We start from the raw sequence: 21486 nt of genomic DNA on the forward strand, positions 1-21486 counted from the left end.
TGACCAGGACTAGAGTGTGTCGAACCGAGTCAAGATCAGGACTATATACAAGCAAACGCTGAGAATCGGAAATCAATATAACCGATAGAAGTTTATTTTTTTGCAGCCATCTCAGTAAGTGCTGCCTTGCAGAACTCTGTTGCGTGTTTTCTTTTGGTTTTTTTGCATATGAATCCTCCTGGATGAGTGAAGGGTGGCAGCTGTTATCTGTTACAAAAAAGCAAACTATGACTTACATAATTCGCTGGATTTGAAGAAGGAAGTTTTACATCCATTCACAGTAATTATGTTAACAAACAAATCCGTCCACTATGTACGAGACCCTCTAAAAGTGGTCTTGAGACCAAGACCGATCTTGATTACTAGAGCACTAGTACACGGCTTTTTAAATAGGAATACACATCACCTAATTGCTGTTTTTATAAAGAAAGCAACTCTAAGACTTATTAGACCTCGAGTTATCAGCATGTTTAATAAGTTATACACTTATGGATGCTACATTTTCATAGAGGAGGTGTGCTTAAAAAAACTGTTATCATGCCGTTACCAAAGACGACATCTATAAAGTAAAACGCTGAGTCTGAGTACCTGAACTAACAACCGTCCAGTCTTGAGCTCACATCCCAAACACACTCCAGCCCTCGTTCTGCTGCTCCTAACTGGAACAGATTAAATACTGAGCTGCTGTGCGATAAGACCTGCCTTACAGACTGAACCGGTTCATTTAGATTCTCTCTCTGTCCTGCTGTATTTTACCTTAATTCAATTAGCACTAATGGACTGTCCGTACTAAACTAATGGGGGTAATGCCAGAAGGTCACACACACACACACCCTCGGGCATACACATACACACACAGCAGGTCCATGTGCCTTACACACACACATTAACTTGCACAGGGATACACTCATACAGATTTCGGCAAATAGACATTCTGTCTAGACTCTGTCTCACACAAGTATTGAGCTGCGATTTATACGTGTACACCAGAGGTCAGATCTTCATTGAACATTTTATTTGCATCATGCATGTGTTTCATTCGTCTTTGTTTCTATTTATTGTGTTTCTTTCATGCACACAAAGTATCAGACAGTGTGTGTTTGTGTGTGTGTCACATTGATAGTCTTCCCCAGCCCTCCTGCCTGCATAAATAAGAGTGGTGTCACAGACATTAGGCTTCCCCCTTGAAACTGAAGCTTTTATGGTGCCATCTTCCTCTATGAATGTACCCTGTGTGTGTGTGTGTGTGTGTGTGTGTATGTGTTAGTGTGTGTGCGTGTGTGTGTGTCTGGGTGTGTGTACGCCACTATAAATTTAGGCCTAATGAAATGAAAAGGGCTTACCGGAATAAAAGGCTTGTCTCCCAAGGACGATGACGGCGGCATGCCATTAGTGAACACATCCAACAAGAGGAGAGGAGGAGGAGGAGGAGGAGGAGGGAGGGGAGGGAGGTGAGCTGTGAGTGGGAGGAAGAGTGGACAAGAGAGTGAGAGAGAAGGGGAAAAGTCTTAAGAAGGAGTTAGGAAGTTGTGAGGATAAAGGTAGAGCAAGGCTGATAATTATCATAAACAATAACATGGCATGAACTGCAAGGAGGATAATTAGACATTATTCCCACACTAATACATAATCTATAATTTTGTGTATTCATGAAATCATGTAAGCACATATTCAGACCTAATCCAAACAATGTCGTCTTATATACTGTGCAGGATGGTGACGCAATACCCGAGTTTAATTAATTAAGAAACCTAAATCATACTCTCTTTTTTACATACCTTGTAATTTAACAAAAGACAATACAAGCAAATTATAACAACTTCATAAGTCAAGCATTAATACATAAAAAAGATTTCTTATTTGTGAAAATAAGTCATAAGTCTTTCTATCTCACTGAGTTCAGGCCGCTAAATTCTTAAAATTCCCCTGGTTTGCACTATTAATAATTTATATGCTGTGTTTCCATCAACCCATTTTAATTAATTTAAAAAATGAGATTTTTCTGACAAAATGTAAGAATTAGGGGGTCATTTGCTCACATAACATACACAAACTCCGGTGCACTGCACAACAGATGGAATAAAGTTGTAGTTCTTGTGCGTAAAATGCAGGAGTTGCATTGGAAAATGAGAAAAGGAGAGAGAAGCAGCGGCTGGAGGTGACTTGGTTGGCAGTGGGAGAGATGTGCGTAACATGCAGTGAGAAGCGGTGACCATCATCAGCTCACTGAATTGCTGTGGACCCCTGTGTGCATTCAAAGACGGATATGCACCAAGGGGTGCAGCCTGCTTTTCCCGAGACTTTAGTACGTGAGATGCAGAGCCAGCAACAGACTTGTGGTTTTTTTTAAGTTGAAAAAATCTGGATTTTAATTAGGCTTGGACCAAACATGCTGCTATGAGTCATACTCAGGTAGAGCTCGGTAAGAAATCATGCTAGTTCATATAAGTTTGGCTCTGATCAAAGCTGTAGTGTAAACCCTATATTGGATAAGTTAATAGCTGAAATACAGTGTATAGAGCCCAATATCACAAATCACAATTTGCCTTAAATAGTTAAAAGTTGAAATGGTGCCAGATAATCTTAATGTTTTTTTGGAGAAAGCACAATGTGGCCCTTGCGTTGACTATAAATCCAGCTTTTCATTGGTCGAACCGGTCAAAATATGCAGGTTTAGGAGCTGTTTTAGGACATGCAGGAGTAGAATCTGCATAAACACTGCATAAAAAATACCTTTATGTATGGTTTAATCCAATTCACCAACATTACAATCTGTAGCCTCCGTAATTCCATTAAATTGAATATTTGGCACATTTTCAGTAAGAGTTACAATCAATTGGACCTCCGGGAGATGAGGAAGAGCGTGAGGGATGACAGAGAGCAGAGGTAACAGTAAAGAAGGGGAGAGTTAGAGCGACAGAGAGAAAAGTGATGTTCATGGCCTCTCTCCAGGTGCAGCAGCCGCTTGGACAGGACTCAGTGATTTCATTAACAGAGATGGACTGTTGTCAGTGTCAGAACAGGGCTTTTTGTCTCTTTCTTTTTTTTCCTCTCTGAAGTCAACAACCTTGAAAGTTTTGCTGAAAGTAAACAGACAAGCGGCTGGATGAGAGCAACTTTGCAAGAACTTTCAATTGGATTAAATGTTGTGTTTTAACAGCCAAGCAGAGCTCGCTGAGACACGTACAGAAGTTAATGTCTAAAGTGGATTTCACATAAAGGGCATTAATACAGTGTGATTATTAATTTGTTAAAAGCATTTCCTATATTTAGGAGTCAGGCTGTTAAAAGTTCACATCCTGCCTCATCTATGTATGTAATTTAAAGAAATACAGTCCTGCAGCAACTCATGGGGATCTGTCTTACTCCCTGCACCAAGTAAAGCACAGCAAGACTGTCATTGCTAGTTTCAGACCAGTGCAGCTGTCATTTTCATGGCCAGTGCCCCCATTTTGCACCCATGGTTGTGCAGGTCCTAAAATTAGTTGCTGTCAGGTGGATTGTCGGCTTGTTGTTATTTGAGGCAACAGAAAGCCATGGTGCCATTGACCAACAAAAACCAGGAACCTGAGCTATATTGCACAAAAATATATGTGCAGGTCTTAATAATAAGTTGGTGATACCTTTCTTAAGGCATGGTCAAATCTAGCCCCTAATAGGGTGCTGAGTGCCCCCCCCAATTACTTTCTAATTTGTTATAAAAATATAGTGATTCACTCATGGAATTGTTTATGTACTTTTAGTGTACATAAGGTGTCAGACTGCATGTAACAGCATGGAAATAGAGCTTCTTTATCAAAAAAAGTGCCAGTGGAGTATCCCCCACACCCCCGACAGAGGTCTGAGCTAAGCCCCAAATGTCCTAGCATTGCACATCTTAAAATCCTAGAAACATCCGAAAATCTTAAAAATGTCCCAAAATTCTGAAATTGTCCTCAAATTACAGAAATGCGCTTAAATTGTAGAAATGTCCAAAAATCTTAGATATGTCCTAAAATCCCAGAAATGTCCTAAATCCCAGAAAAATCCTAAAATCCCAGAAACATCCCAAAATCTGAGAAATGTCTTAAAATGCTAGAAAAATCCTCAATTCCTAAAAGTAACCCAAATCTTCAAAATATCCTAAAATCAAAGAAACGCTGCTAATATCCTAGAAAAATTCTAAAATCCTTAAAATGCCCTAAAAACCTAGAAATGTCCTAAAATCTAAGAAATGTCTTAAAATCCTGAAAATGTTCTAAAATCCTAGAAATCTGCCTAAATTGTAGAAATGTCCTAAAATCCTTGAAATTTCTGAAAGTCCTAGAAATGTCTTAAAATCCTTGAAATGTCCTAAAATCCACAAAATCCTATCTCTGCGATAAGTAATCCAAAACACGACAGTCCAAAAAGCACAGAATAAACGTATATCATGTTGTTAGAATTTGTCCCCTGCAGCACTGTGTGGATTGGAAGAAATCGTTCCTCTTGTGTAGGAGTAAATAACGTCTTTACACCATTCAGTGTGTTTGCAGAGTGAAGAGATATCAACTTAAAATACAAGTGAAAGAAAGGATGCGTAGCTGTGCCGCAGCCAGTCAGAGAAGTGTTAAACGTTGGCGGAGGTTTGTGCTCCTGCAGCGCCTTCTGGTTCCCCTGCACTGCAGCGTATAGACACATACAGATACAGAGACATGCAGCAACAGATTGAGAAAATAAAAGATGAAACAGAAGTGAGAGCGAGCTAGAAGCAAGCATCCTCCCACCTCCATGCTGTCGCTCGTCTAGTGGAGGAAAAAACTCGTCCCATCTGCTCTGCTGCTTTCACTACGCCAAAACTGCTGCATCTCTACCTAAAATAACAACGTAGAGCCAAATGCCCAATTTCACTGGAGGCATTTACATCTGATAGAAACTGTCTGCAAGTCACACTGAAACATGAGAATTAATAACTTGTTGGATTTTTCATTTACAAAAACAGTGTTTGAGATCCCATCTGGTCTGGTTTTTTGCAGAGGCGGAGAGTTTCCTTGACAGCAAGAAAAGATATGTTGCTGCTCTGTGTTATAGGCCTGTAGCCATGGTATGCAGGCAGAATGTGGTGTGAATATAAATTTAGCATTTTAGCTATGTGTGCACTTCATTAACAACATTGTGTGCTATGTAAAGTAAAAGTGCTAATACCATCCTGTGAAAATAAAATAAGTATAGTCAAAAATGTAATAAAAGTATTAAAAGTTAAAATACCCAATTTAGAAAAAAAGAAAAAGAAAAAAAAAAAACACAAAAAAACACAAAACTCAAAATTCTTAAAAAAAAGGAAGAAAAAAAGACACCTGAAAACTCAAAATTATTAAAAAATAAATTAGATATAAATAACTTAAGATTATAAAAAAGAAGAAATAAACCACCCAAAAAACACAAAATCATAAAGAATCAAGATTAAAATAATAGAAAAAGACTAAAATGTTTATCAAAATAATTGACAATTAATTCTCTGTGAATTGATGATTCATTACTCAACTAATCATCAAACAGTATTTCTATAAACTGTTGGGCAATTTAATTAATAACATAGGATCACACATTTCATGAACTCTTCATATGTTTTTATTCAAAAAATCTTAATTTGTTAAGTAACTAAAGCTGTCAGATACATGTAGTGAAGTAAAAAGTGCAATATATTTACCTCTAAAATGTAGTGAAGTATATAGTGTAAAGTAGCTTGAAAAGAAAATAGTCAGTAAAGTACAAGTACTTTAAAATCATACTTAGTTACAGTACAACTTAGTGACATTCCACCACTGATTGTGTTTGTTTTAGTCAGAGTTATGTTAGAAAATATGTGCAGGTTTGTGAAAGCATTAGCACCTAACAGAGAAACATATCACTGTGTGTGTGTGTGTGTCTGTGTGTGTGTGTGTGTGTGTGTGTGTGTGTGTGTGTGTGTGTGTGTGTGTGTGTGTGTGTGTGTGTGTGTGTGTGTGTGTCCGTCCTGCAGGGTTGTGTTTTCAGTGTTTTGGTGTTTGCTGCTGCCCTGACCCCAATCCTTCTGCTGTGGCCCCTGCAGTCAAATTATAAATCCTTTACTGAAATGTGCGTTACGTAACGAGTGGAGCTGAAGGCAGATCTTGACTTTGAAGTTCCCTCAGCTAAATTTCAAATTCAGCACTGTTCTGTCACTCACTCGCTGCTCTCTGGCGAGGATGAAAACGTGGAGATGAGCTGTGTGTCTTGGCCCAGATAAGGTCCCCGTAAGGTTGCTGGTGGTCCCTGCACAGGCTGCCAAAAGAACGAAATATGAGGCAGCAGATAGAAACAAACACATAAAACACCTGGATCTAGTGCTGCGCGATATGGACTACAAACAAAATGTCACACCAAACTCAAATAACATTTTTAAACGAACCACAAACTACAAATAACAAAAAAAAATACTTAAAATAAGTTTTGCGTTTATTATAGCAATAACTGGTGGGATGTTACAAAATTGCATGTGCAAATGAGTGCAAATAATGATGATTTAGTTGATTTGTAGCTCCTTATTTGTTTGTAATTGTTTAGTATGAAGTTCTGCAGTACCTTTTGATTATTTTATCAAGACATTTCTTAAGGTATGCTTATACATACATACATAAACTATAATTAAAGTCAATAAAGAGGAATCTTCATTTGTTTTCTGGGGATGTTTTCATGGGAGTGTGAATCATTAAAAAAGATTTGAGGTGTGTCTGATTACCTGTTTCACATTTTATTACAAGTGTGTGTCGTGCCGTTTGGGATTCCCACTGGTCTGGTCTTGGTCATGATTTGGTCTTTCCTACAACACTGGCTTTTAGTACAGTAGTTGTATAAAGGATTTTTTTTGTATTTTTATTTTATTTAGCTTCATACAGTCGGTCTTACTTATTTTGCTTTTCTCTTTCTCACTAGCACTCACATTACGAGCTGCGAGGCTTTATCTCCAAAGTAATAAAAGTCATGTTTGCTTTCATATCTGTTCTACAGAATAAATACATATTGGATGATGTATATTATCGAATTTATTATCACTTGTCTGCCCAAATGTAAATATAGACTACATATTCCTGTATTTGTATAGAATAATAGCTGCACTGTCAGGGGAATAGTGTTAAAACAACATCTTACAGTGGAGCTAAATTCAATACAACACCTCCACAAGCTGCAGATGCAGAAATAACCACACTATTTTAAGTTTTTTGGTTATTTGTCGTGATCGACAAAACAGAAAACAAAACCCACCCACCACACAAACAAAACCGCAGCAAAGTTATACCAGCAGAGCTCCAACAGGCACAACAAAGATGTAAACCACAGTGCTGAAGCGGCATCTGTGACTCAGCAACAACAAAACTTTCCCAAAGATGAAATATCTAATGCCTATCTGTATGGCATTGAGATATATGTAGATTGTAGTGTTATAATTTTGCAATTTTGCAATGAAACTTGCACTAATCAGTATTTTTATAAGAACAGTGGATCAAAGGTGTCAGTTGTAAAGCATAAAACATTTTTTTTGTAAATCAGAATACTTGATCCCTGGAGGAAATTGGGACACATTACAGTTACTTTTACTGTATAAAGGCAAAAAGAAATTTTAAATGAATAGAAATAAGAAGTTGTCTAAGAAATATGCACAAATATGTGCACACCAAAACAGAGCTAAAGAGTCTGTGTCGGACTTGCATTCACCTACATGACCCCAAATAAATGCAAATTAATGTAAACAGGTGATCACTTTGCTCTGACATTAGCCATAATTCAAAAATGTGTAATTTTTAGCTTGTTGTGGAGTTTGGCCTCCAAATGGCCCAAAGAAAAACAGAATGACGGAGCTTTAAATATAAAGTTTTTATTCACAACACATGAGGTGAAGAGAAGTGCGGCATTGAAATATCTTCTAATCAGAGCTCTAATTATCTTAATTAACTCGGCTTAATTAACTCATAATTGTAACTGGCTTGTTTTATGTATCACAGTGACGTTCAGCAGCCGCTTCGCTCACTCTCTGTTTTAGTGGTGAATTTATATCTTTGCCACCTAAACTTACTTCTTGTGTGTGTGTGTGTGTGTGTGTGTGTGTGTGTGTGTGTGTGTGTGTGTGTGTATACGCACGTGTGTGTTGTATAAGTTGTTCGTTAAGTTTTTTTTGCAGTATCAGCAGTTTGTCCATCTGTTATCAAGACACCGCATACACTCTGCTAAGGACAACACACTCTTTTTTTATCGTATATATTTACCACAGCCTTTTCTCTCTCTCTCTCTCACACACACACACACACACACACAGATTGTTAGTGATTCACATTGGACAGAGGCATTCACTGTCTGCTGCTCTGCTGTGTCACCCTCCTCTTCCTCTCCTTTTTCTGTATTATTTCTGCTTCTTGTTTCTTTTCTCATCAAAATTATTTCATGTCTAAAGAGGCAATAAATCCTTGTTTCCTTTCCTTTCCCTCCCTGTCCTTTTATCTTCTACCACTTTTCTTTCATATCCTCCACTTCATATGATTTATTTCAAACATTTATAATAACAATAAATAAAATACAATGCACATAAAAGCAGCACAAACAAAATTTATAGTGAACATAAAGCAACATAAATTTTACATTTCATGTCTGAAAAGGAGTAGGAAGAATTGCCTTTCTTCCCCTCCTTTCCCTCTCTCCTTTCAAACCTGCAACGTTCTTCCTCTTGACCTTTTCTATCTCCTTTGTCCGCTTTCTCTCCTCTCTGGTCAACTCCAACTTCTTTCCAACTTCCAACATCTTTCCTCTTTTCCTGATCCCTTACCCTCTCTTCGCTCCGTCCTCCTCCTCTGTGCGGTGTGTCAATGCTGCCCCCCGCTGTTTTCACAGTCGTGTTGCAGATAGTTGATCAGCCTGCGTAGCTGCTTGAGGGGAGTCAGGCCAGTGTGTGTGTGTGTGTGTGTGTGATAGATGACTGTTTGCTCTGTTTGCTAACAGGTCGATGAAAGTCACTTAAATCTGGACAGGCGTTCTGGTTCGGTTGACATCACACACACACACACACACACACACACACACACACACTAAGTGAAAAGCTTTAACAATCTATAGTAGCGTTATAACTGCAGATGTTCTCACAAAAACACACTTCTTTTTGACTGTTGAGTAACTTTATTGGCCTGACTGGTGCATATAATACAAAATGTACATGACTGAAGAATTATGTTTTTAAAGCATGGTCATGATACATTATGAGTCAAAACAAGTCTGTTTTTCTTTTGTTTTAGTTTAGTTCTGCTTTTGTTTATTGTAAGGTTTATTATTAGATTCAGGTTTCTCTGACAGGTTAAACTGCCTTATATCACAGATGGATGACAGTGATTGGTTGGTGTATCTTGCTCTGATAAACTGATGTTTACAGTAATAAGGGCACATAATGACATATGACAATATATGACAGTGAATGTATCCTGAGGCCAGAGATACACTTGCTTTTACAATGTTGACCTTTATTTCTAAATGTTGCACTTTGTTTCTTAAATGTTTCGAATTATTTCTTAAATGTTGCACTTTATAAGAAATCAAACCCGTTTTACAATTTTTTTTTAAATCCTAGATCTTTTAACTTATATTGTTTTGATTGTGTTTATATTGTCTTATTGTCTTACATGTCTGTTTTTATGCTGAGCTCTTGTAACTGTTTTCCCATGTGGTTTCTGCTGCAAATGGTAAATATATTGACTGTGACTCTCTGACTCTAGTACATCAGCGAGTTCACGACTCAGCTGATTGTCTACATGAACATGTGTTAAAAAAGCAAGTTTATCTCAATCCTAAGGTGATTTGTGAGTGTATTTGGTAATTTTGTGTTTTGTTTTGCAACACTTAACAAACATACACACAGAGTTGTATTAATGTGCGTACAGTGAGTGTGTTTGACATGATGGCCAAGCTTACGTGATAGATGTCAGGTGGTGAGAGACGTCTTATTTGTTGTTGTTTAGTGTGTATTTATTCTTGTCTTGCAGGTGAAGAGTGTGTTCAACATGACAGCCAAGGAGGGCAGGAAGAGGTCCATCAGCTGTCTGGTCGCTGTGGGAAACGGCAACGGAGCTGCAGGTTTGATACTCTGAAAAATACAGCATGTAGACTGTGGCTTAAAGTTTGTCTTTGGTCGCCTGTCTCAGACCTTTTTCAAATTCCATGTCGCTATGTGGAGCAATTTCCACATAGCCAGACCTCTCTTCACTAGAGTGGCACCAGACCCAGAGTTATGTCAGTCAAATCAGATTTGGCTTTTCAAAGATATTTGACAATTCTTTTTTTGGTTTTATTTTGTTTTTTTCTGTCATATTAAATTTCAAAGTTTGAATAGGCTCACTAGGACAATGAAAGTAAAAGAGGCATTCACGTATTGTAGTAAATAAACGGTAGATCAGCAGCGTGCAACAACATCTTTTGCAGACACTGCATATCAAACAAAAGCCAGAGACTGTATCATATTAAGTTGCTGTGAGCTGTAAATTCACCAATTCTCAGCAAAACAGAGGAGGTAATGTTGTCTCCGAGCCTTAAGGTGCAGAGTCTCTGCTCTGTGTAGCTGTCTGCGTCTGCGCAGATCCCTGTACTAAAGAGTAGCGTGAAATTCAAGAGCGCTCACTCCACTCCAAAATCAGGGGACCAAAACATCCCCAGAGACACAAAGCTCAGCACACTGTCATCTGAGGGGACTCCAACTGATGATTCAAATCTCTGACTACACGCTTAAATGCCTTTCAGTGTTTTACGTGTTTTGCATTTTCTTATGCTGCCAGTGCTCGCCTCTCCACCAAAAAAAGTTCCCTCCTCAGACTTTTTTGTGAGAGCACCGTCGCTGCATCCTGGCCTCAGCGCTGCTTTAGACAATTGTGATTGGTTAAAAGAAATGCCGACAACACCAGAGCATCTTTCCTTCGTGCTGAATTATGATGGCTCAGCCAGACGTATCTCAGCGTGAGATAGCCCTGACTGCTGAACAATTTTTTTAAAGTTCCTAAAAACAATGAACTGAACCAAAAATGTTTTTGACAGTTTCAGGGTGTTTGCAAAAGTTGAGAAAAAAAATTGTGTTATATGTGGATATGAGAAAGTGCAGGGAATGTTTCTGACAGTTTTCAGGCTCCTCAGAAGTGAGCGGCAAAATACATTTTTAAAAACGCTGAGGAAACTCTTCAGCCGACTCCTGAGATTCACCTGCTGTCAGCCTCTCATTACAGAGTCTGGTAGGGCTGCTTTGTTTAAAATGTCATCAGGTTACAGTGTTCATGGCGGCTCATTACCGGCAGCACTAATTAAACATCACTTTAAACAATGAAATCTGGCTTTAACTGGCAGCATCACCATCGACTCTCTCCTCCCTCCTCCAGGCTTTGCTTTGGGTAAAGCAGCGGACAGACCCACAGCTTTGAGGAAGGTAAGTTTCTTTTAATTCCAACTAAAACAATCATTGTGTCATTTTTTGTGTCAGAATCTCCAATTTATGGAATTCATTATGTCTTCAAAATATATGTTTTTTTATTTATTTTAAATTTAAATAGAATTGGGTGTAGTAAAAACTGAGTAATGAACTAAACTGTTTTGTTGCATTCAGACTATCTGTTATAGTTTAAGACACTTACTGGTAAACTCTAATGAATTGCTAATGAATTATTTTACCTAATAATTAATACTACTATAATTTGTATACAGCTACAGCGACTTTCCCAACTAAAAAGCTAATAATGATAACAACATACCAACTTTGAGTCAACAAATAACCTTCTGTATATGTTTTTCTATTTCTCTGTGTTTCTGTAACCTGCAGGCCAAAAACAGAGCCATCAACTACTTGCACTTCATAGAAAGATACAACAACAAGACCAGTAAGTGATTTTCTACATTTTAGGTTTCCTTCGAATGACATCCTCAGCGTTTCTTAACCAACAATCATGGAGAGTCCATAACGAAGTCCCACTGATAATGAATAATGATGAATAATTCTGATGTGAAATATCAGAAGTAAGATAAGGGAAAACAGCGGGATCCTGACACTCAGTATACATTTGTGTAGCTAGCATTTTTTTTTATATTTCTTAAAAAACTGTAGAGGTTGAAGATAACTGGACTATACAAGGCCTGCTTTTGATCTTTGTGAGGTTAAATGACAATCTTACCTGCTCACTGGATCAAATAGTTGTAAGATTAGATTAGATCAGATCAGATTAGACCCTTATTTGTCCAAAATGTGGAAAATTGTCCTCTTTTCTTTAAGATAAGCAAAGTAAAGAGAAGGGACACTGAGACTGTATATTGAGTTAATTTTGAGTTTGTCTTTGTAACTTTTCCTCTCTGGTAGGCTACTAAAACAATCCTTCGACATGCTGAAATCTCATGTTTTTAGGAAGCCACAGGCACTTTTATAGTACCTCATCTTCCATTTTTTTGCACACAATCTTTCACCCCTCGACTTTTAATCAAAGCAGCAGATGTTTTCTTACTCGGCTGGTTAATGTTTGTACTGATGATTCAGTTTCACGCTGATCCGAGATGTAGAAGTGCTCCAACTGTGAGTCACATATGAGAAATGAGAAAAATGAATGGAGCTTTACTTCAAGGACCGCTTGCAAAAGCTTCTCACACTAAACAACTCCTTTACTTCACCTCCTCTGGTTTGTCGCTCTACCGCCTACTCCCTTCTCATTTCTCCTCTCCTTCGTCTCCTCCTGCTCTTTCCTCTCCCCTCATGTCCAGCAATCTCCCCTCGAATCACCTGCCTGCACTTATACAAGAGGCTTAATGTAAAAAATGCATTTTTGAAAGAAAGGTATAAGACTTAAAATGTACAGCTTGTAATTTCTTATTGTAAAATGCCATTTGGCTACGTGTGCCGCTGCTGGAGAGCAAAGCCAGAAAGATTAATGTGTGTGAGTCATCAGCCTCCACCGCGCCCCCCAGGAGGAGAAACTTAGCTTCCTGCTTTGGCCAAAGACCAGGCAAGAAGTTGTGTATGTGTGTATGTGTGTATGTGTGTATGTGTGTATGTGTGTATGTGTGTGTGTGTGTGTGTGTGTCTGTGTGTGTCTGTGTGTGTGTCTGTGTGTGTGTGGTGCTGCATTGCCACCCAGTTTGAGCTCCAAACTGTGATATATTTAATTTTTGCAAGTTCATAGAAAAAGATATTGGAGCCCCTGTACATGCCAGCTCTCACTGTTTGACCATCTGCAACATGTCTGCACCGTCATGTGATTGGTTGTTTGTTTACTTCTTGATTCTAAAGTAACTTTTGGGGGCATTATCTCACTGTGTTTGTAATTAAATTATAAATTGTGACACATCAGAAAGCTTTTAGATTATTTTCCTCACCTTTGCTGCTCACTTACTGAAGTCATCATGATCTTTCTGTGCAAAATTGTACGTTTTTCATCCCATCTGTTTGTTTGACAGTCATTAAGATATGTAAAAAAATAAAACAGTGGCCAGATTGCCTTTAGGCCTCTCAAGTTTTGGTGGCGGTCCAGATTTTGGATTTTGTCCACCATGTCATTAACAGTTTTTCTTATTTGACTGTTAAGTTGTGTCGATGTTTTGATTTGGAAGTCCAACATCTGGACGTCCTCTGGACTTGGCCACTAAATGTTTTGTTTTGGTGGAAAAACAACTGACCTTCCAGTTGTTGTTGTTGTTGGCACCAGTGTTCCCAGTCTCCCAGGACCGGGGATGCTTCGTGAATATTCATGTGACTTCAGTGGTGTTCAGGGGAAATGAGAGAACAATGCAGCGCCAAAGGGAATTTGTGTAAATCTGAGCGTGGCAGTGTGTTTGTTTGTTTCTCCTCTGGACATTTTGCATGTTTTTTTGGAAGAAATTAAGACTGAGGAGCAAAAAAACAGTTTTCAGTCCTTTTGTTCAGCAACTTTTTGCCATATTTGCCGAAACTGTCTCGACATCCACATGGAAGCACGTGAGAGTCTGTAAAAAACCTGTTTTCTAATCATAGGTGTAGATTTCAGGGGCGCTGATGACTCATCCTTCTCAATATTTACAATATTTGCATTTGTAACTCCCAGTAAACACATGAATGTAGTAGTAGAGACTTTCATTTTGACATAATTAAGAGAAAAACTCCTGCACAGTCTAACTTTTAAAAAACACCCTTTTTTCTACAGAATTAGAAATATTCACACCATGAACAATGATGCAGAAAATGCACACATTTTTGCATAGGAATCACTAAAATGCAAGAATATAAGTGTTACAAACAAAATCTTTCCTGGCTGAGACGGTCCAAACCCCCCCTTTTTCAGATGTTACCCCCGAAATGTTGAAACAAAGCCTAAGCCCCTGCTCCTACTCGTTGTGCTTCTAATGACACATGCTGGGATCCTCTGTGGCTCACAGAAAACAACCTGTTAGAGCTGAGAAGTCTTAACGCAGCTGTAAATCATTTCAATCACTGCTCCTCAACTAGGGTCAAACTGTCAAACCAGGCAGCAGTGATCAAATATGAGTCAAGATTCTGTCTCTGCACTGCCTGTTTCTTTCCTCAAATGATTTCAGGAATATAGTTAAGTAAATTGTTTATCTGTAAAATGATGTCTTCTTAGCTGGGCGACTTGACTGTTTCCAGCTAGATCACAAGCTGTGTCATTTTACAGCCGGACAGTACACTAAAATGTTTCTGAAAACATTTCAGGCGTGAAACAGGCAATAAAGTCACAGAATCTTGATTCATTTTTGATCAGTGTTGCCTAATTTGACAGTTTGACTGCAGCTACAAGCAGTGATTGACACGAGTAACAGCTGTGCTAGAGACTCCTGAAATCTGATTGGTTGCTTTTTTCCACATGTGATAATGCCGCTACGTGCAATACGAGGAGACAGAGGAGCATTTTTTTTTTTCATCTGTCTCATATAGTGACAGTTTAGGTAATTATGACAAAGAGTTATTTTTCTGAAAGTTACCAGTGACAGCTTTCAGTCAGAGCAGACTTTCAGTTCAGTGTCAGAGTTAAAGGTTAAAAACTCACAATTACTGGAATATATAAAAGTGTGTATTAAGGGGAAATTTGGCTTTTTTTTTTTTTTTCTACTTTGACTTTGTCGCTGTTTGAGTCTGTGAGTCACACATCACAACAAGACACACACATATACACACACATACACACACTATTCAACCTGGACCTCCTGCAGCCACAGCAAATGTTCATCTCCCTGTGCGGTGTGTGTGTGTGTGCGTGCGTGCGTGCGTGCGTGCGTGCATGTGTGCGTGTGTGTGTCTTTGACATTTAGTTTTGCATTTTAGATTTCTGAACGCAGCAAGACGTTTCCTGTGAACACCAAACTTTCTACTTTTACTGCTTCTCATCAATTTTCTGTTCTTTTATTCATCCCGTCCATAACTCCCTCACTGTTATTGCAGCATCCAAGCACGAAACCGAACTCATAAGCATTAAATTTCAATGACTGGATGTCCAGAATATGCACGGTTAGCAGCTGGTGTGGCGTTTCAGAAGTGATGTGACATAAGAACAAGATTTCAACCTCAAGCTACGGAGCTGCTCCGCTTTCTCAGACTTCGTTCAGCGGCACCGAGTTCCCGCTCCGGGACCGTGTGTCTGAATAACTAATCAGCCACAGCTGCTGCAGTCAGCAGGAGACGCTGGCATGTGGAAGGACATCTGGTGGGCAGGTAGAGAAACACAAGACCTGAGGGAGGACAGGAGAAAAGATGCAAAACAAAACACAAGCGCCTTCATTTGGAAATGGCACAAAACACGTTCAGATAATGAGACTTTTTGGAGTAAATTTGTCAGTTTATTGTTTTATTTGGCTCTAGTTTAATTTCTCTTCCCTGATCTACTTCCAGTGAGTGTAATTCAGTTGTTGTCTGTCTAACAGTTTATCATGACATTGAATCCAAGTGCAAGAGGACGACGCTTCACATGAAGAAACAACCCGAAGGTAAGTGTAGATTCATTAAGTGTTTAGTTGGTAGGAAAAAAGGTGAAGGCTAGTGTTGAGAGTTGGGCTATAGAGCAATAAATATTTTAAGATTATAAAAATCTAGGTCATTCTGTTTTTATTGGTCTGCATTCAGCAAGCTTCATAGAAAAAAATATGGATTTTGGTAGAAATAACAGGGGAAATAAGAAAGTGCCTAAATCACTTTAAACTCAACAAATGTTAAGTAGTCATTAATCAATTAATTTGTATGATTTTTCTGCATGAACAACTTTCAATTTTCATATGTTAACCTTCTGAGCGTCGACTAATAAAATCTGTAGGTTACACAATTAGAATTAATTAATTTAAGCAGTCTCTTTTTTCTGCAGAACTGGTATCAAATTACACAGTTTTCCTGGGAAACTTTTTGTAAATACCTATTCTAAAATTGAGAACTCATGAAAAAAATGCAATTTGTCATCTGTCATTTTGCCATGCAGTTTATCCTTGCATTCTTCTCTCTGGTTGTATGTGGAAAATTTCCAGATAATTTTCTGTATGACACTCTGTCAGTATTGCAAAATGACATGTACAGTGAGAGGAGACTGTATATATGTATGTACTGTATACTTTCCACCGCAGCGCTCAGTCATACTGACATTAATGTGTGCATATTCACTCTGTCTCTCTGTCTGTGCAGGTCATGGTCTGCACTGCCACCGGGCGGTCATCACTCTGTGCAAGCTGATCGGCATCCAGGACATGTACTGTAAATTAGAGGGATCTGCCAATCTGCTCAACATCACCAGAGCCCTCTTCACTGGATTAGCCAAGCAGGTGAAGTCATGTCGGCATGGTGGGAGGGATCTTTCATTTGAGAGTTTTCAGAAATTAGTTTTATTTGCACCACTTTCTCTTGAAGTGAAAGTCAGAAACAGGAAAGTAAATATTTTAGAAAAAGTGAAAAAGGCATGGAGAATGTAATCAGAAAGAAAAAGAAAATTAAGGTTGTCACTCAAGCATTTCACATCTGAAATGTGTCTCTGTCTACAATATGATTTATATTATACACTGTAGATACTGATACTCTTGAGCTGTAATCTAACTCAGTTTCTTCTCTTGAAGGAGGTACATGTTAGATCAGGGCATAATATAATATTAGTTTGAAATATTCAAAGTATGAAGTAACCCTATCAACTTTGAGGTCATGTCCAAAATGCCCTTTATGTCCAGAGATATCCACCGCTAAGCAGCCAGGGACGCGCTGTCCCTTCTGTAGAAATGCATCCTGGCCTGAGAGCAATAGTGAGTCACTGTAGCCTGTAGTTTGCTGCAGGACAGGGTGAAGTTGAGCCAGCCGGTGTTGTATTGAAGTGTGTTCCTCTGTCGAATAGTGTCTCCCCCGTGTTTATGTGTAGTGACCCCCTCGTGGTCATGGTTAGGACTATGGGTTTGGGTCAGGTTTAGGTGGAGGGGAAACACATATCGACAGGAAAACAGTCCTCGTCACAACACCGGAGTCAGTGGATACAGTGTAGAAGTTACAGTCTCAGTGAATTAGTTTGTCAAAAACACAACGATGGCAGAAGCTCCTGGAAATCGGCTGTTGTCTCCATCACAAGCAGCAAAACTGTTAAATATTGGTGTGGCTTCCCAGCACTGGAGATGGTTTTTGGAGGGTAAAAAGATGCAGTTTGATGCCAAACACACGTTTCTTTTAAACTGGTAAGTAACATCTACTGTTGGATATTTACATAAACATAACTTTAGTTTAACTAATGACAACACAAGCTGTAGGTTTACAGTTCACAATAAACTTTTTAAATGGTGCGATGTGACTGTTTTCGTATTATTCTATAAAGTTAACTAACCACAAACGCCACACATGAAGATCATAAGATAGCGTATGATGTAGTTGTATGGGCACATTAGTAGACCGACATTTAAAGTGTGAAATCCTGCCCCCTGTTCGGTTGGACTGGGTGGCAGGAAATTACAAAAAGCTCCTTTAATCTCTGTTTCCCTCTCCTCTGTCAGACTCAACAAGCCTTGCAGAGGACGTCTGCTGAGTTCGGAGCCTCGTCACATCTCTCTTTTTCCCCTCTTCTTTTTATCGCTGTCTTCACTCACATCTGCCCTTTTGTTCTTCTTCCATTCTGCAGGAAGTCCACCAGAATCTGGCTGACAAGAAGAAGCTTCATGTCGTCGAGTTTGATTCACGGCGAGGCCCGCTTCCGTTGTTGTGGCGACTCCGAAAGACGGGGCACGACCCAACCCGGAGCGTGAGGACGACATCCCCAACACCCGGCTGCACTGGGACAACGTACGAGCCGCTCAGGGCACCAAACGTTCGATCTGGGCGCATGTCAAACACACCATCTGGTAGTGTGGGAGACAGATGATCGGACTGATAGAGGCTGGGATTGTCAGAACTCGGCGACTGATTTTTAGCTAAAAGCTGAAAATATGTGAAGAATAAGAACATTTTATCTCAAGCAGATTATCAGCTTTTGTTAATAAATCTAGTGCGTTGTGTTTGTTTTGCCAACAGAGTTACATTTTTTACCACAGAGGACATCCCATTTGAAAACATAATTCTCAAGATACATACAGTGAAGGCCAATAGTGACATTTAGTCAAATATTTATGTCCTAGATATCAATGTTTGCTTAATAACTGTAAAAAAAATCCCTTATCCACCTGGAGTCATTGCAAAATACATTATGTATCAATGCAATAAAATATGGATCTGTAACAAGAAGTGTGTAATATGCACCTTTCTGTGTCTGAAGCATTAAATAATGCGTGTTGTATCTGTAAACAAAGGAACTTTTTTTCCTCCACAACAGAAAGGTTACACATTAAATAATAAAATAAAATAATAAGAATAAAATATAAAAAAACATAGATGTCCTTCTCACTAGGTTAATAACTGGTCAAAAAATTAATTGAATCAAAGTAAAATTTTCTCAGATTTTTGGGAGAATGAAATCTCATCTGAAGAATGTATTTTCTAACATGTTTTACACCCTCATTGTATTTACATCTCAGGTTTCAGCCTAACAGTCGGGGCTGAGTATTGTTTAAAATTGATACCTGTACCCTTAAAGCGATATCACTACCAATATACTACTTAATTTGATACTTTTTTTTTTTAACATAATACCTATCATGTAAATGGAAATGTTAAATGCCACCAGATGTTGCAGCTGTGTAATATAGCTGTACTTTTAAACATTTTGGTTGCATCTTAGCACACTGAAATGCCAACTCCGTCAAATACACTCACCATACCACAGACTGAATGAGCTGTAGCTGCATTTGTGGTCACATTTAGGCTGCAAACAAAACCACCAAACCAAAAGTCTTTAGTTTTTGTTTAGATCTGGGAATAAGAAGGATAAAATGCAGGCATCACTTGACTGGAGATGTTTTTATTACTTGCTACAGGGTTGTTTCAATCAATACCTTTAGCAATTGAGTACCAATATACTGTTAAACCCCCAAAGAAAAGCGTTGACGAAAAAAGGGCATTTTTCAGTTGTTGAGGCATTCCCACTTTTGTTGTGGAAATGTTGTAGAAAAACATTGTTTGAAGGAAAAGTCGGAGATTGATATCTCTCCAGTGTTTGTGCAGTAAGAGTGGAGCTATATAAAGGATTCGATCGGCTTTGGAGCACGTCAAAGTGTTAGTCTACATTTCAGCCCATTAGTTACAAATAAATTAATATAAATTAGTTTTATAACAAAATATGTCTGTATTACAACTTAATTTATGATGTTTTTCACCGTCAAGACGCTACTGAATGTTGCAAACAAGTTTTGCAGCTGTTGATTGGTCTGAAAGGTTTGAGGTGGTTTATATAACAGTATATCATCAACACACGGTATCTTTGCTCAAAGACACTACGATAACGCAAACTGCTAATGCAGCACTGTGATATACCTGTCAAACACGACAGGTCATATCTACACTGTATCGTCCAAAGTTTGTAAATGCTCCAGGTGAGGCTCGAACTCACAACCTCGGCATTGCTCTGCAGTGTACTGTCTTATAAGTACCGCGCGCTGACCGATTGCGCCACTGGAGCCTGTTTCTGAACCTCCTTACATACAGTAGTTATACTAAACCTGGGCTCATGTTGTGAGGCGATGATGTTGCTGCTGGCAAAAGAACAAACACTCCAGTTTGTCTCTCATTTCAACCCGAAAATCTTCTGACATATTTAAATTTTCTTATAAAGCTGAATTATAATCATGACATGCTGCTGATTGTTCTCAATTTCAAAACCTCAAACCAAACCAACAAAACAAAGAAAGCGTGACAATATGTTTGAAGAAGTCAAAACCTTTTATCAACAACGGCGTCTCAGTTTTCATCATTTTACAGCAACCTACATGACATTGTTTCAAGCTCCAGTGGCGCAATCGGTCAGCGCGCGGTACTTATAAGACAGTTCACTGCAGAGCAATGCCGAGGTTGTGAGTTCAAGCCTCACCTGGAGCATATTAGTTCACTGACCTGTGTCCACATCACCTGTTCTGCTACTCAAGGTCAGTATGACACTGGAAAACTGGAATGCAGGACTTTAGCTCATAATCAAATATTTGTACATTGATGTCTTAGTACTTAAATAAAGTATCTGAGTAGTTTTTCCACCACTGACCAAAGTGTGTCCCAGTGCATTCAGTAGATATTTTTCTGGATGAACAGATACTTCAGTGGCATGGTGGTGCTACAGAGGAGGTGAGGAGGATTCATCCAGTGTCAGCAGAAAACTGTATATCTGCATGGCTGAAAGTTGTGTAAAAAGGGGCATGATTGTAAGAATGGTTCTTACTAATAATATCTTTTTGACTTTATTTGATAGCAAGGCTGAAGAATGTCAAGTAAAAAGAGACGGAGACATGCAGCAGAAAGACAGAGGATGGGATCGAACCCCCGGGGTTTCGATAAGGACACAGCTCTGGCACATTGGGCGCACGCTTTGTATCAGGTGAGTTAATGGGGACCCCAGTTACTATATGTTGTTTTCAATGACAGCTACAATCACTGAAAGGTCCCTTTGAACATAATAAGCATCAAAAATAGTTTGTATCAAAAATTGTTGTTTTCCAAAATGTAGCTGTGATCATAGCCATTGTTATCATTTCAGCACTCTTGGCTCTGCCTATCAACTCTTTAAATGTTGAAATAAGAAAGTGGTAAATATGTGTCCACTGTTACATGTGTGACAGGACGAGACTAACAACAACACTGTAGATTTAACTGCAGCAACTGTAAAGCTAAAACTCCACAATGGCTATTAAAACTAACAATAAATCAAACGAATAATAGAGCAACATAAAAAAAGGACTCAGTTATGTTTATATCTGTGACTTGTTTTAATCTTGAGAATACAAAAATGGCAAAACTATACAAATTTCTGCCTTACAGCTAAAAATTACAGTTCACCATCCTTTAAGTACTGACGATTGGCTGGCATTGAAGCTATATGACAAAGAAAAACTAATTGGCAGTCATTTAAAAAGATGAAAAATTAAAAAAATCAATGA

General features: G+C 38.6%; 1 protein-coding gene and 2 non-coding genes across 3 annotated transcripts in view; 2 read left to right on the forward strand and 1 right to left on the reverse strand.

Annotated features, from left to right (window-relative positions):
- The window catches only part of mrps5 (mitochondrial ribosomal protein S5), a 29601-nt gene extending 10913 nt beyond the window's left edge, over positions 1-18688 (forward strand). Inside the window, 7 exon segments of the mRNA XM_042502546.1 lie at positions 9999-10089; positions 11376-11422; positions 11813-11870; positions 15886-15948; positions 16631-16767; positions 18093-18165; positions 18168-18688. Of these exon segments, the coding sequence (XP_042358480.1) occupies positions 9999-10089; positions 11376-11422; positions 11813-11870; positions 15886-15948; positions 16631-16767; positions 18093-18165; positions 18168-18316 (618 nt within the window). The 3' untranslated portion in view covers positions 18317-18688.
- A 1239-nt stretch (positions 18689-19927) lies between these two features.
- trnai-uau lies at positions 19928-20021 on the reverse strand. The gene is made up of 2 exons: positions 19984-20021; positions 19928-19963 (listed from the first exon to the last, which is right to left on the reverse strand). It is a non-coding gene; the product is annotated as a tRNA-Ile (tRNA).
- Positions 20022-20343: 322 nt separating this feature from the next.
- On the forward strand, positions 20344-20437 carry trnai-uau. The gene is made up of 2 exons: positions 20344-20381; positions 20402-20437. It is a non-coding gene; the product is annotated as a tRNA-Ile (tRNA).
- Positions 20438-21486: the final 1049 nt, after the last annotated feature.

Source organism: Plectropomus leopardus, chromosome 15 (assembly GCF_008729295.1).
Source record: "Plectropomus leopardus isolate mb chromosome 15, YSFRI_Pleo_2.0, whole genome shotgun sequence".
NCBI lineage: Eukaryota > Metazoa > Chordata > Actinopteri > Perciformes > Serranidae > Plectropomus > Plectropomus leopardus.